The sequence below is a fragment of the Lonchura striata genome, chromosome 3, assembly GCF_050655825.1.
Source record: "Lonchura striata isolate lonStrDom1 chromosome 3, ASM5065582v1, whole genome shotgun sequence".
Classification (NCBI taxonomy): Eukaryota; Metazoa; Chordata; class Aves; order Passeriformes; family Estrildidae; genus Lonchura; species Lonchura striata.
In genome coordinates this window covers 14,929,158-14,944,831 of record NC_140705.1, presented here as the reverse complement: position 1 = coordinate 14,944,831, position 15,674 = coordinate 14,929,158, and the positions used below count along the sequence as shown (strand labels likewise).

Here is a 15,674-nt window from a genome sequence, read left to right as displayed (position 1 = left end):
CAGTGGTATCTACAAGGATTGGTATTGTTGGGGCAGAGAGAGCAGGAAGGAGACTCAAGTTAGTAGTAACTTCCCCAATCCATTGCTCTTGAAGAATGTGCATTCTAAAATGCATGAGCATCAGCACCTGTGCCCTGCATCTCACTACAGAGCCCTGGGGGTTGACTTGCAGTCCAAAACCACAACCTTACCAAAAGGAGAAACAAAGAGCAGAGATGCGACTGATATCTGTCCTGTAAGCCTGTTCATGTTCTGCCCTTTTCCCATGGAAAGCTCATGGGCCAGATGTGTTGTGAAACTGCTCCTCAGATGTTTCCTATGGATCATCACCACTTCTGCTGCAATGTTATAACAGCAGTTAATTCCCACAGGCTCGGTGGTTGCAATCAGTTTCTCCCAGAGCTTGGAAGAAGCTCATTCTGCCCCTTGCATTCTGCTGCGGGCAGGCTGCCAGTAAACACACCAGTCTGACACAATGTTGGCTCCAGCACCACAGACCCTGCTTCTAGCTCAGCCTGGCCTTGGACCCACATCCCAGCGTGTGTGTGCCAGTGCATTTCAGAGGTGTGACTTACCCTTCACCTCCACTGTGGTTCCAGTGGTGAGGAGACTGCACATCTGCTGCTGACTCTGTCCTGGTTTCAGCTTTAGCACCCAGGACCCCTTTCTGCCATATCCCAATGACAACCCAGAGGCAGGAACTGGAGAGGTAGGCTGTGAAAGGAAACTTTCACTGTTTCCATGAAATTGCAGGAAAAGGAACAAAGTGGCTATTGGAGGACCCTGACATCTTCAACTAGATCAGACTGTTCAGAGCCCCATCCAGCCTGATCTTGGATGATTCCAGAGATAGGACATCCAACACCTCTCTGGGCAATCTGAGCCACTGTTTTATCACACTTACTGTAAATAACTTCTTCCTTATATATAATCTAAATCAGCACTCTTTCTGTTTAAAACCATTAACCCTTGTCCTAATTCCACAGGCCCTGCTGCAATGTCTGTCCCCATCTTTCTGCCTCTGTCCCATCTTGTTCTTCTGAGACATTGTCCTCATCTCCTCTATTCTGATATTGGAAGCCACCGCAGCACATACGTTGGGAATGCGTGTGAAGCTCTGGAACAGCAGAAATCTTAAACAGCTTTCACTGTGTTCCTGCATCCTCATTCCACTTTCGGAAATTATTTGGTAACCAGGAAGTGGGTTTGTGAAAAGCGTACAGCAGATCTGATTTCCCAAGCAGAGCACCCTGCTAGACTTTGGCCTCTGAGGCAGAGCAGAAACCATGGTCTGCTCTGCCCAGCCACCATTAAGGGCCAGGGCAGCACCTCTGAGAGCCAAGGAGTTCTAACACCTACACAGCCACTTCCTCTTACCCCAACACGACAGACTCCTCCCCCTCAACAGCACCCAAACCGGCAGTGCCTTGTCATTGTCACAGTAAATATACAGCCAGCATCATCTCAGCATGGGTAAAGCTCCTCCAATGCCAGCGAGAACGTCTTGCACCAAAGCAGCAGCGTCAACCCCATTGTTTTGGAAGCTGTGTAGATGGAAAAAGACAAGATCTGCAGGTGGAACAAAAAGCCCAAGGAAAATTAACTGAAAAAATTATTCAGTAAGAGTTCAAAGCCTGCATGTGGGATTAAAGTGGTCTTATGATTGATAATTCTAAGAAATTATTCAGTAATAGTTCATCCTATGCAATGGGTTCTCTGCAATGAATGCAAACAGCATCCATGAGAGCCAATAAAAATTATGTACCAGACATTCAGATTAGCTCTCTCTGCCTTTGGGTAATTATGTACCCAAGTAAGAACTTTCAACTGGAAGAAAAGTCTTTCTCAATGATCACATGCTAGTTCAGCTCACCCGAGATACAGGTCTGTTGAGGGATTTGGAGCATGGCACCACAGCTCACCCACATGTTATCACTGCTTCTCCAACTAAAACACAAGATCCTATTGATATAACAGATCTCCCTTTTTCATGCTTGAAATCCACATGCAAAACAGTGTTCAAAGAAAACTGAATAGCTTTCAAATTTCTTGCTTTGAGGCATTTACAACATCTGATTTAGAATCTGACTGAATTGCCCCAGAATAGCTACTGTCCCTTGTATATTGATATCCTTCTGCCTTAGGGCTTAATACTCCTTTCTCTGAACCCAGTGGCCAACTTTACTTTTATAGACCCTTAATATTTATGGAAGAGCATTAAATCTCCTATGGAAAGTGCTGATACTATTGTTTATCAGCTTGGTGGTGAGGAGCACTGCCTAGGATCCACTGGGAGCCTGTGGTACCTTGCTGAAATACTGAAGATATTGATGGGTACACCAGCTTTAAAATGCACTGACATACACAAGGCTTTCAAGAAAGAGCAGGAAGATTGCTCAGATAATGCTCAGTAGAGGGAAGGCTGGAGGCATAGATGCTGCCAAAATCTTAGGACAGCCTTGTCCTGGGGATTTCTGAACTGTGATCAGAGATTCAAGAACACCTGAACTCTGAGCAAGCCCACAGGCTAGTTCCAATTCTTGTCTTAGCCAAGAATCAGAAAATTTCACCTGCTTCACCTGTAGGAGTAACACAAGTTCATAAAGTAGAACTTGGTTGGCTGTACAAGCACCTTAACACAATAACAGCTCCTTAAGCCCATCTAGTTCTTCTGCCTGTTTTGTATCTTGAAGTTAGTTGCAGATGCCCTAAAATGCATTATTACTCAATACAGTGAAGTAGATGAAGTGATACATGAAATAAGCCAGACGTAGGGGTGTCCCAAATTCAGAAGCTCCAAGGCTTCCTATGATTAAGAAATCATTTCCACTTAGCTCCTATTTGTGAGTTGTCACCAAATTCCAACTATGCTAGGGGGAAAAAGCATTGATAATAATTTTAATTCCTACTATTTCTGTTCAGTGCAGAAATTGCTTTGCTGTTAAAGCTTAACAGCTAAAGAGAGACTGAAAAAATGAAGAGGTTGTCTGTCAGTGGGAGGTTGATCCTGGCTGGACACCAGGTGCCCCAAAGCTCTTCTATCACTGCCCTCCTCAGCTGGACAGAGACAAGAAAACATAACAAGAGGTGTCAAAAACATGCCTACGTAGGAGGAAAGGAAGATAAAATGGGTTCAGACAGCCCAGCACTTTACCCCTTGTGATTAAATAGTGTCCAAATATCTAAGCCAAATAATTTCAAATATTGCAAGGGAGAGGGGGCAGCAGAATCAGAAGAAAAGTTTGAAAGACTTCACATTACTATTTCTACCTGACCAGCTGTACCAGCCTTGCCATGCTGGCTAGAGGAATCCAGATTTTAAAAGACCCTTAAGTGCAAGAAACCAGACTAGGTCAGGACAGAACTACACTTTCTAAGGGAATATGGCAATAAAATTAAACACTGAAAGTTTTCACTGAAAAGCCCAATTCAGAGCAGATTAGTTTCAGTTCTTGACAATTTGACATTTACATTGATAAGCTCTTTTTTAAATTGGAATATGTTTTGAGAGAAACATATGGCCAAATCTCAAATGATTTTCCACACCTCCTCTTTCCCTTTCTTTCCAGATGCTTTATTGACTGCCTTACTAAACAGTGACTTTTCTAAGTTATTTCTATGAGAAATTCCTTCAGTTTCATGGGAAGTGGTCTCTTTGAAGGAAAGAACTTTGATTCTCCAGATCTTCAGAGGCAAGGGAATAGTTTGTCATAACTGACACCAGAGGTCAATTACTTTTCTGTGATTAAAAGGAAACATGTAAACATCACTAGAGGCCGAGGCAGACATCCACTTTTGAGCATTACTTTCTAGAAATAATTTCAGTAGACATCATGTACACATTATTTAAGAAGGGAGAGAGAGATCCTCTGGAGGGAAGGAGCCACCTATCTTGTTTGGTCATTTCATCCTGTAGGCACCCTGAGGTGCAGGGTTATCTCTACTTGGGACTAAATCCTCCTTGCTTTGGTCACATTACACATCCAGCATATCCTGGCAGCCCTGCCCTCACATCTATCCCAAATGCCATCACCAAAACAAGCTTTCGTTCTCACCACTCCAGGGATGACAAACATTTCTTGAATACTTCACGTAGAATTGTGCCTCACCTCTGCTGTGGAGAAACTTCATCTTCTTCCAGTTTTTAACTGGAACATTTCATGGTTTGGGAGACAGAATTACAGGAATAAAGTACTGTCACCTTCAAATTCTGGAAGAACTGCCTCTAAAGTTACCAATCATTCTAATGTCTTCCCTTAGTGGCTATGCTGCATGAGCGACACCAGTCCCCAGCTACAGGCACATGTGAAATGTTACACAATGCTCTTGGCTGTGTCTGTACTTGTAAACTGAACAGCAGCAGGCCTTGTCCTAAGAACTGCAGAATGATCATCTACTCTCTTCTTCTTCTAGTGTTACTTCCATTTCAACAATGCAGTTACCATGACATTGTGCAAAAGTGATTTGTTGAAACCTGTCTAAAATATCCCAGATAGAGGATATTTATTTGCCGTGGAGATCTGTTTAAAATATTGCCTCATTTTCAGTGCAACAGTGTCATAGTCCCATTGGGCAATCTACAATTTACATCTGGGAAAGGAGAAAAACAAAGTACCTATGATGAAACTTCCCTTTTGATTCAGTTTACAAGAATATCAGCAGAACCCCAACAGACAAGGTAATTACTTTTCAAAATACTGTCACTTGCATAAGACTATTAAATCCTCACAAGTAGGGTCTTTCTTGACACATGCTGTATGCACTCCACTTGTAGCATATTATAAGGGTTAAAAAACAAAAAAATGCATTTACAGAAGAAATGCTGGTAAATGGAAAGGACATAATATTCATTATTGAAATGAGAAAATATATAATTTGGATGCTTTTGAATGCTAAATGTTTTGTGTAATTGTACATAATGTAACTGCATGTATACAACGTACATTGCAATTATACTAATGCTTCAGGTAAAATTATTTTTAAAAATATAAAATACACGGTCCCAGTCAAAACACCCAGACCTTAGTGATGGAGAGCTAGCACAGCAGTATACATACACAAAGAGCAGAAGTGGATTTTGAGGGGTTTAAAGCAACCATGTGCTGCCTATATGTACAGGTGTGTGCATCAGCTCTCTGTATCTCCAAGCTCACACAAATCCTTTCTGCTGAAGATGTACCCATACACAGCCAGTCTATTATTACCATTTTAGTGCTCATTCTCAAATCTGTGCTGTATCTGTACAAATTTGTAGCAGAGATCCTGATATTAACAGAAAAAAGTGGAGTGTAGAGAGAAGTGCTCCAGAAGAAAGAGCCAGATGTTCAAACAAAATAATAAGTAGGAGAGAAAGCTTTGGCAGAAACTGCTGTAGGGAAGGGAAGGGTGGTTCCAGGAATTGGGAGTATAAATTCTGATTAGGGCTGGGCTGGTATTTCCCACTTCAACTGCCTAGTTTTCTCTTTAATGAGGAAATGAAATTTTTACTTTTGCCACTACTCAATGAAGAATTAACTGGGAACAAGGACTTGCCTTCATAGGTAAACTGATCCAAATCTCTATAAGTAATCATAACCCCACTGAATGAGAGCATTTCAACTTGTACCTGATTTTACTGCAAAATTATTGTTCTTCAACTCTAAATAGAGTTGTCAAAAGAAGTGCAGTGATCAATCAATCCATTTCAAAGAGTAAGATAAAAACTACTCCTTTCTGAACATGCTCAAGGTGGATCTTCTCTTCTTGGATATGCTCCATAGTCTAAAACACTAAGCAAAGAACAGAAGATGGAGATCCTGAAAAACAGGCAACAACACACATACACATTTCTGAATTTACACTAATATGGATGGTTTAGTTGTTGTGGTTTTCATTCACTTGTTCAAAAACCTACTTATTTTAGCTCTGCTGATATATGAATGCAAACCAGTCTGTACCAGGGGATACTCACAAGTACTTAGTATGCAAATGCCGCTTACAGGACAAACACAAAGTAACATGTCACTTTATCAATAAAAATTTGCAACTAGACCCCATGTGGATCAAGGATCTGGGTCAAATTAAAAAACAAGGGAGAATGGCCCTTGTCCTATCTTAAACTGAAAGGGAGTGGATTTAAGTTAGATATTAGGAAGAAATTCTTTACTCTGAGGGTGGTGAGGCACTGGCACAGGTCACCCAGAGCATATGTGGACTCCCCATCCCTGGCAGTGTTCAGGGCCAGGCTGGATGGGGCTCTGAGCAACCTGGTTTAGTGGAAAGAGTCCCTGCCCATGGCAGGGGGCTTGGAACTAGATCACCTTTAAAGTCCTTTCCACCTCAAATTAATCAATGACTTTATGACCTAGAGATCCTTTAAAATTTAGGAATTCATTTTCTTCCAGTTGCATAAACTATAAGTGGTGCTATATGTTATTATTTTCTGCAGGTTTTACTATAAATTGTTCATTTTGGTGACAGGACTATTTAATGTTCAACACAAAGAGTCAGTTGTTGAGTAAAATGGGTTTTGGAATACAGAGATAATAATCAAGAGGTAAAATTTATTAATAGATTTATGTGCTTTCATTCAGTTTAAAATTCTCATACTTCTCAAGATCAGACAAAATATATTAGCTATGGACAAATGCCAAAAGAAGTAGTTAATCTTTAGGAAAGAGATAAAAAGATAAAACTAGTGAGTGATTCAGTGGAAGGATGAGACAATGGGGGAAAATTACTCCAGTCAATTAATGATACATATTTCCTCCTTATGCCCTACAACATTCATAGAATAATCAGGCTGGAGAGGTCCTCTAAAGTTCATTAAACCATTCCTCTTCCTCAGGGAAGGCTCCACTACACCTGAAGGTACACAGACATCTCTACCTGCAGATGTTTAATCCAACATCACAAGTCTTTTTGTGGACATTGCACAACCTCCCCAGGTAAGGAGCTGCACTGCTTCACTGTATTCCTGTATCTGAAATATGGTCCATTTTTCCTGGAATTAAATTATATTCCCAATTTTCAAACCTGGAAATAAGAATACAAATATAAAAGGCTGCTGCAAAGCAAGGTGGAGTAATCTGAAAACTGTTCCATCCTCTTTCACAATTCCCCCTGAAGCTTGACAATCTCTAACCTGCTTTAAACTCCATACATAAACCCCATGAATATAAAAATGTGCATATACATTTACACACATTGCTACATATGCAGGGTAATACTTTAAAATCACATTTCTTTTGTTGAGGTATTAAAAACAGTGTGGGTTACAGAAAAATTTTTCACTGCTTTGTTTAAATTGGTAGATGCTCTTAATTACAGACAATATACCAGCCACAGGAACACAGAATGATTCTTGGCTTGGTAATAGAATTTTGGAAAGAACATTAGATAATCAGTTTTGGTTCAGTATTTGCTGAATGACTAATAGCCTAACTGATATAAATCTTATTACCTGTGGAGTAAAAAAGTACCGAAGTACAGGTGACACATCAGATCTAAGTCATTCCTTTATCTCACAAAAATTTCACTCACATTTAACCACTATCTGTACATTTATTTATAATGAGCTTTTAAAACAAATTCTCACCACTAATTCTCACACTTATGAAACAATCATACGTGGGTTTCTGTGAGGCTACAGCATTTGATCACTCTTTAACTTAAGAGTATGAACCTTAAATGTCACAAAGGATCCCAGCAGCTGCTCAGCTTTTAGGAATTGCAATTCTGGATAAAGACTGATTCCTGCAGCATGGAAAATCAGGTAACTGCAGACTGAAATACATTAATGAAACCCAGGCTGACACTTAAAAAATGCCTGCTTTGGTTGCATGATGAAGTTAATTTATTTGCAATGATGTTGCATTAATGCATCAGTTTCTACTGAAACTTCCAATCTTCCCCAGACAGCTGTTCAAGAACAACTTTAACCTGCTGTTAATCTGCATAATCAATCTCAACAATCTAAACATGTCTCATGCCAGGTGCCTATGTGAGCAGTGATATGGATTGAGAACTGGCTGAATGGCAGATCCCAGATGGTCACAATCAGTGGCATAGGTTCTAGTTGGAAGCCAGTCACTAGTGGTGTCCCGTAAGGTTCAATATTGTTTAACTCATTAATCAATGAATTGGATGAAGGGGCAGGAGCCTCCTTAGGAAGTTCCCTGATGACACAAAGCTGGGAGAAGCAGCCAATGCCCCAGAGGGCCATGCAGCCCTTCAGAAGGACTTCAATGGGTTTGAGGAGGGGCAGAGAGGAACAGTTTCAAATTTAACAAAGGCAAATTCAGGGCCCTGCACCTGGGCAGGAATAACCCCCAGTACCAGCACAGGCTGGGGTCCAACCTGCTGGGAAGCAGCTCTCTGGAGGAGGACCTGGGGGTCCTGGTGGACAACAAGCCACGAGCTGGCAGTGCCCTTGTGGCCAAGAAGGCCAATGATGTCCTGGAGTGCATTAGGAAGATCACTGCCAGCAGGTTGAAGGAGGTGTTTAAAGTGTATCCCAGCTTCCTTTGAGGTGAAATAAACTGCATGCTAAGGGAAGTTTTCATGTGCCTTCTAAGAGTACGAAGCATAGTCCTTTAATCATATAAGCTTCAACCTAAATACATGATCAATACTATCACAATACTTGCATTGTGAATGTAAGTGCATGAAAAGCAAAACACTGACTTAAACCAGTCGGTCAGAAGAATCTTAAAACACAAGAAATGTACTCACTTTAAGCTGAAAGTTAACATTTGAAACTCAATGCATTACCACGCTGCAGATCAACCACACTTAGTTTTTTAGTGCTCTTAGCCCAAAAAATACAGATGCCTTCAACCACAAATGCAGCTCTAGATCAAATATAGTGGGATTTAGGCCCACCATTATTAGGAGCAAACTCTGCCAAATTCCTGCTCTTAAAATGCCAGTTCTGTCCACTCAGTCCCCAGTTCTCCCTGTATCAATGATGGAGGCCAGTTTCCACTGTTAACCCTTCCACATTCCTGTAGCCCCGTGTATAACGTAAGCACACCTGAATTGCACACAGATAATTTCTAAAGATAACATAATGCTCCAGGGGGAAGATACACAAATAAAAAGCAAGAGAAGCTTAGGGATAATGCAGAAATTTGACAGCCAGAAGTAGAAAAGCAGGTATTGAGAGACTCATCATTTAGTTGAATGCAGGGGCAGAGTTGATGACTACAATGTACATTTTCAAAGATGAAAATATCAGGTGAAAAGAGCCTTTTTAAATTAAAGACAGCAACATAATTAAAGCAGGTAAAATTAAGTCAGGGAGAAAAAAATTACCACATGTCTAACTTTTCTATCATCTAACAACAAAACAAAAAAAAAATATCAGGCTGTGAGGAACCAAGACTTTTTACCAAAGTAATTGCAAATATTCTATAAATACTGTCCAAGAAACCGGCTCAGAAAAATACCTCGCTGGTTTATAAAGCAAAACACTTAAAAACCTAGGAGTCTCTTAAAAAGATTTCCAGTGACAGGGAGATTCACTAATTCTAGTTGGATCCAAAGTTCAGGTTTCTTTATCTAGCAAAAAGGCAATTTATAAAGGCTTTTAAAAAGCAATAAAAAGGTTTCTTTAGGATCAAAGGTAAAAACTAATTTATTTGCAAAATAATGACCTACTTAGGTTAAAATATTTTTTTTTTTTTACGTTATTTAACTAAACACTTTTTTTGAAGCATAGGAGACTACTGGCATGGCCTTAAAGGGCTTGTTATATGAACATACACCACTTGATCTATGTTGAACCATGGCTGGCTTTCCAAAACAGAAACATCAGGATCAGGTTTTGTATTTACAAAATCTAAGTTAATAGGACTACCCTTCTGAGCTTACCCTTTGTACACTGGTGTGGCAAGAGTGGCTTCCTTACAGAATGACTCAAAGGAACCCAAATCAGGCATTCTCAATTGTCCCGACAATTGTTTGCACCATTTGCTACTAAAAGCAACCCAAGAATATAAAGCCAAAGTCAATTTTTGAAAAATACAACTGTGTGTCATCCTTCAAGAACAAGAAAAATTTGTTGTGTCCTTGTAAAGATATGCTTTTAGAGTAAAAAACTTACCTTTGATCTTTTATCTAAGCAGTCACAAAGATTTCAGAAACTGAATCTCACAGCTTTAAGTTAAATAAGACAGGCAGCCTTGTTGTATACATAAATTCTTATATAAAAACATCCAGGGTTACACAATAACCAGTTGCTGGTGATTTCTCAACAAATACAGTTCACAATGCACCATATTCATAGTGTCCTTTGGTCAGTACTTCAACTTTCATAAACTTTTCAATAATTAACACAAGGTTTAGGAAGTTCTGGTTTTGAACAATGACTCAAAATACAAATCCATTGGTACTGTGTCCCAGTTTGAAAAAGCCCCCTTTTCAAATGAAAAATGGGGTAAAAAGTTTCTTAAAAAAACCCAACATAAATCAATGAAATAGTTGTCCTCTTCCACGTCTGCTCTTGAGATGACTGGCAGAGCGCCGAAGGGTTTTCCTCTCCTGACGATGTTGTTTCTCAGCTTCCTGCTGTTTCCTTTGCTGCTCTGACTGGAATATTAAAACAAAAATAGACTCAGGTTCCTGTAAACTTACACATCATGTCATTGTCCCAGTGTCAATATATCAAGTCAGAATTCCATTAAGCAGATCTGGAAATGTTACCATTAGTTGCCTCATGCTATCTTGTGTCAGACTGTAACTGTTAATTCTAGATATCCTTAGGCATTATCATTCCAAGCTTTTCAAAGCAAATGTTTAACATAAAGATATCAAAAAACAGTGAATAATGTATTTCAGATAAACAATGCTTAACAATACACTCCATAATTTATGTTTAAATACCATTAAGAACATCAATCCCAATTTATGGTTACTTAGTATCTAATTTGGTTAATTAGTGTTTTCAAGTTTAATCACAGAATCACAAAACAGAATAAGCTGAGTTGGAAGGGACCTACAAGTATCACTGAATCCAATCCCTGGCCCTACAGGAGTCTCCCTGACCAGAGCCACACTATGTGCCCAAAAGTATTGTCCAAATCCTTCTTGAAATCTGTCAGGCTTAATACTGCACAATTTAATTTTAACAAGACAGAACAATTAGTTAAATTTGGTGAAGCATACATCTTTCCTAAAACATGTTCTTAGGAGTTCTTAAAAGTGTTTGATATACTGTATGCAATTCTGAAAGGACTTTCTACATGAAAGTAATTCTAAATCACTGCTCTTGTGGCATATGATCTATTAATGTTTCTTCCCTTAATCAAAAACATGCTGGAAGATATTTTGATATACCATGTAGATGAAATGGTTCTTATAGCCACAAACTGTTATTTTCTTTCAAAGTCTAAAGCTTGTCTTTAAACTATACATAAACTGTAACTAGCAGACTTGAAATAGCCAAGCTCAGGCAACTGTCCATGTCAAAATGTACTCCAGCAATTCAAGCAGCCCAGGATAACTGCACTGACAGTGTGACAGAATTACCACTGTGGATGCACTGCATCCCCACTGCATCTCATTCTGTAACCAACAGCATTCACGTCAGCTCATCTCCCCCAGTCTCCCATTCACACACCATTTAAACTGAGCTAGAGGTTTGCTTGCATGGGCAGCATTTTGGCTGAGGTGATATACAAACCAGTTTACCAAATATTGCAATCAGCCCCTACTGGAATCAAGGCAGAAAAAGCTACTGGTTTTTAGACTTTGATGAAATTTATCAATTCCCATTTCCACTGCAAGTACAGCAACAAGAAACCTATTATTTGAAAATACAGGTAGTTTCTGTCTCCAGACCTCTTCTAAAAGAGTCTGCATGAATCTTAGTTAAGTTCATGTTGACAGCTACTCATAGTGTACTGAAACGGAATTACTTTGATCTCATCAGAAACTTTAAGGTTTGGGGTTTTTAAACATCTTCTATACTGTCCCAGCAATATAAGTACTTTGTTATTTTAGAAATCCTGCTATTTTGTTAATGTATTTGCTGTGATAAAGCATATTGAAATTGAAAAATCAGCTGCTACACTTTAGAAACCATATTCAAATTTCCTGAAAAGTAAACTGTGAAATATCAATGACAAAGAGTTTAATAACTGGATCTGTCAGTGGTAGCTGGCATCAGGAGGCTGTCAACATACCACACCTGCAGGAGCCAGGCCTCAGTTCCTCTGACTTAGGAGTTGAAGTAACACCAACCCTATGGAAGGACAATTCTCTCCCCAACTAAATCTCTCCACCTACTCCTAAATACACCTGCCCTTTGATGAAAGGACATCGCAAAGTGGAAGCTGATGTTTCAAGTGACACTAAAATCCTTTTTTTGGCTTGTTAACTCTAACCCTTCATCCTCTGAAAATGAGTGCCAAGACTGCACAGTGTGACTTCCTCCTAGCTCTCCCTGGTTCATTCCTTGGGACTTCAGAAGATATACACAAAGTCTTTTTATTTAAGAGAAGACTTGTTCAGTCTTACTTTGTTATTCTCTTGATAGGAGAAAAGATCTTCACTGCAGATGCATTATTTTTCTTTAAATTAGATTTAAAAAAAATGTTCTAAAGCAGATGTACATATTTCAATAAATCAATATCAGTAAAAAGTCAGGAAAAGAAAATCCATAAATGTTAGAAGCACCATAATTGAAGAAAACCCTCAAAGCTGTATCTTATCTGATGGAATCAAGTAAATTTGGCATTCTGAACCACTGCTCTGTCTTCTTCCAGCAAAGTCTGTCAACCTTGCTCCCAAATCTTTGTTAGTAAAAGGTGACAGCTCAGTGTGAACCACCAACTTCAAGAAACCTTATGGCTTTGCACTTCTTAAGTTAAAGCTACTTTAAAAAAGACTGTGCTTTGAAACCCTGCAAAGCCCATTGAATAAGTTACAAGACACCATTCAGTTACAGAATTGGTAAAATCACCAGAAAGGTTACCCTGCCCACTGCAGAGGAATTTGGTCACCACATTTTAAATTCCAGCAATATAGGAATCAAAAACTGATGAAAAAGGACATTTGCAAACTGATAATAATCAGTAAACTAAGTAAGGTAGAAACAGTCAACAATTCTGAGGTATTTTTTTTCCTTCAGGCATATCCAACATGACAATTAAATAACTACTTAGCAATTTTCATGACAGTGTTTTACCAGTGAGAACAGCACTTGACCAGTGGTGAGAAATGTGTTATAGCAAAGATTGTTACCTGACTAAAACTAATTTTAACCAAAGTAAATTTTGTTACGTCAAGTATCAATTCATCTGGATCTTCAGGTTATAAACTGGATCCTCTCTTCAGTTCTTAAGCAATTTTTAAATAAAAAAATCCCTAAGCGTACTGCAGCAGTAGCAAATTCACATAGGCATTTATTTAACTGTCCCCACACTATAAAGCAATCACCTGTATGCAATCTACAGAATTCTTTAGAATGGAAAATCAAAACCCTTGGCAAAGGTGAATAGGTAGTAGTCAACTACACACTCCATATAGAATTTGACAACCAGTAAAGAACCAGAGCTCATTCCTGTGACCTGTGTTACATAAGGTCAATAATAAAGGTGGTTTGGAGCTCTCTGCTTCTCTCATGCTGACACCTCACCAAGAGAAAGCCTAAATTGCAGCACCCTAAATTACATTTGAATCTGCAGACTGAGACCTGATCAGTGCTGGCACTGAAGTCAGGCAAGGCCACAAACTTCTGGTGGTACCTCTGCAAATAAACTATTAAAAGATGCAAGCCATTGTTTTCCACCAGAACATAAGATTTTATGAGTGTTGCCCGAGTTATACAGGATAAACACAGAGTACTACCGGAGGCTTTCATTTTCTTGGCAAGAACCTGAAGAGTTGGCAGCTTATAAAGAAATGAAGAGGGACATTTGCTTGACGGTTTTAAGTTCCTGTTCTTTCATGCAAAAACTAAAGTTACTTGTGCATTACCTTAAAAATTATATATATATATATAGCTCACCTTCTTTAATTTGAATGTTGCCTGTTTGCTCCCTACTGTGGTATCAGACACATTGAGTGTGCCAAGTTTTTCTTCAAGCTTTAAACGATCTTCCAGGGTTTTCCTGCAGAGAAAAACTAACATTAGTCCCTATTTTTGCCATATTTTTACTATAATAAAAGTTGATAATGCAGTCAAAACTAATCTTAATTTATCTAAAACCCTGAAATGTCATAACTAAAAATATAAACATTCAGGAAACAGAAAGACAAATTCAAATCATTCCCTCCAGACACTGCTTTCAGTACAAACAATTTTAAAATTTATGTAAAGTTCATTGTTTTTGCTGCTAAAAATTAACATTAGTCTAGTTGAGAAAGAAACTAGACCCTTCTATTGCTACAGTTTTTGCCGAAATATCTAAAAAAGTTGGTGATATTAAACTGCACAAATAAAAAAAGTAATGCGAGATATATTCATTTTTCTTGAAATCTTGTAATTTCTGAATTGGAAACACTTTTGAGGGAAGGAAGTAAGCTTGACTATACATCGGAATGAATTAATCTCCAAACAAATCATTTCACTACTTAATCCAAATACCTGTTTGGACACTGTGCCCACAACAGTCTAAGTAGTTTACTGAATAGAAGAACAATATAAACAAGAGAATGTGATAAAGACATTCCCTGGGCCCAGTGCTTATCACTGAGTTTCTGTAAGCAAAGTGGTGTAGAGGCTCTCCCTCAGGCACCAAACTCCAGCATTTCTGTGAACAAGGTGTAGGTCTGTGGACAAAACTGACACTGTTTTCAGTTCTCCTCCACTGAAGTTAATGCCCTGCAAAAGCAAGACACATGGACGTGCCCCACTTGCTCCAGGTTGTGAGCTGGTATTTAGTGTCGTGGCTACCAACTTCAGTTAAGGGGGGCTGTAAACTGGAACAGCTGAGGAGTAGAAAAACACCTTGTTCCCACACAGCCTCCAGCTCAGGGGGAGGCAGGCAGGGACAGTGCTGCCTTCAGCCAGCCTCCCTAAAGGCACCTGTGAGCTCTCACAGGGCTCATCCTTCTCCTGTAATGTAGGTCCTATGAGTTAAGCAGCACTCTCTGAGAATATGGCATGGCTTGTATGATCAAACTCTCTGCATATCCTTAGAAAACATTCTCCTAACTGTAAATAAAACTAGTTTCTGCAATTTGAGATACTATTAGTACCTCATTAGCTCTCTCTGAAGAGGGCAAAGAGACATTTTCTGTATAAATTTTAAAGTGGAAAATAAATCATCATAAAAATAGAGATTATATATAAAAAAATAGCAGCCACTAAAGTCAACGGCATTTACTGTGTATGAAGAACTCACGGCTGCGACCTATGCATGAAGTCTCTGAAGTCCACTGAATTTTGGTTAATGAGCCATTTTATCTAACAAAGACTTTTCAGATTAACAATGAAAAATTACTGTCAAGAACCACTTTATTTCTCATGACTAGGTACTTTGTATTTTTTTCTGTAGTATATTTTTCATTGAGTACATGTAAAAACTTGTTCCATCTGTGCGAATCGGAAAGACAAGCTAAGCCTTAGAGCTAACTGTGGCAGAAGATCAGTCACCAACATTGTGGTGGGATTTCTACATTCAAGTGAAGTCCCATTTTTCTCCCCTTTGAAAGTGAACTGGAGAAATATGGCCACTACCCAGCAATTA

The 15,674-nt window shown here is 39.1% G+C and overlaps 1 protein-coding gene across 4 annotated transcripts in view; it reads right to left on the bottom strand.

Moving 5' to 3' along the window:
• Window positions 1–3,770: 3,770 nt before the first annotated feature.
• The window catches only part of NOL10 (nucleolar protein 10), a 55,174-nt gene continuing 43,270 nt past the window's right edge, over window positions 3,771–15,674 (bottom strand). For 3 of the 4 annotated variants that reach the window (XM_021525406.4, XM_021525407.4, XM_085576296.1), the window contains 2 exons: window positions 13,991–14,093; window positions 6,523–10,569 (listed from right to left, as the gene is read on the bottom strand). In XM_021525406.4, the coding sequence (XP_021381081.1) occupies window positions 10,450–10,569; window positions 13,991–14,093 (223 nt within the window). In that variant the 3' untranslated portion in view covers window positions 6,523–10,449. Of the gene's footprint in view, window positions 10,570–13,990; window positions 14,094–15,674 lie in introns of all 4 variants that reach the window. The other variant, XR_014954199.1, reaches the window with a different exon arrangement.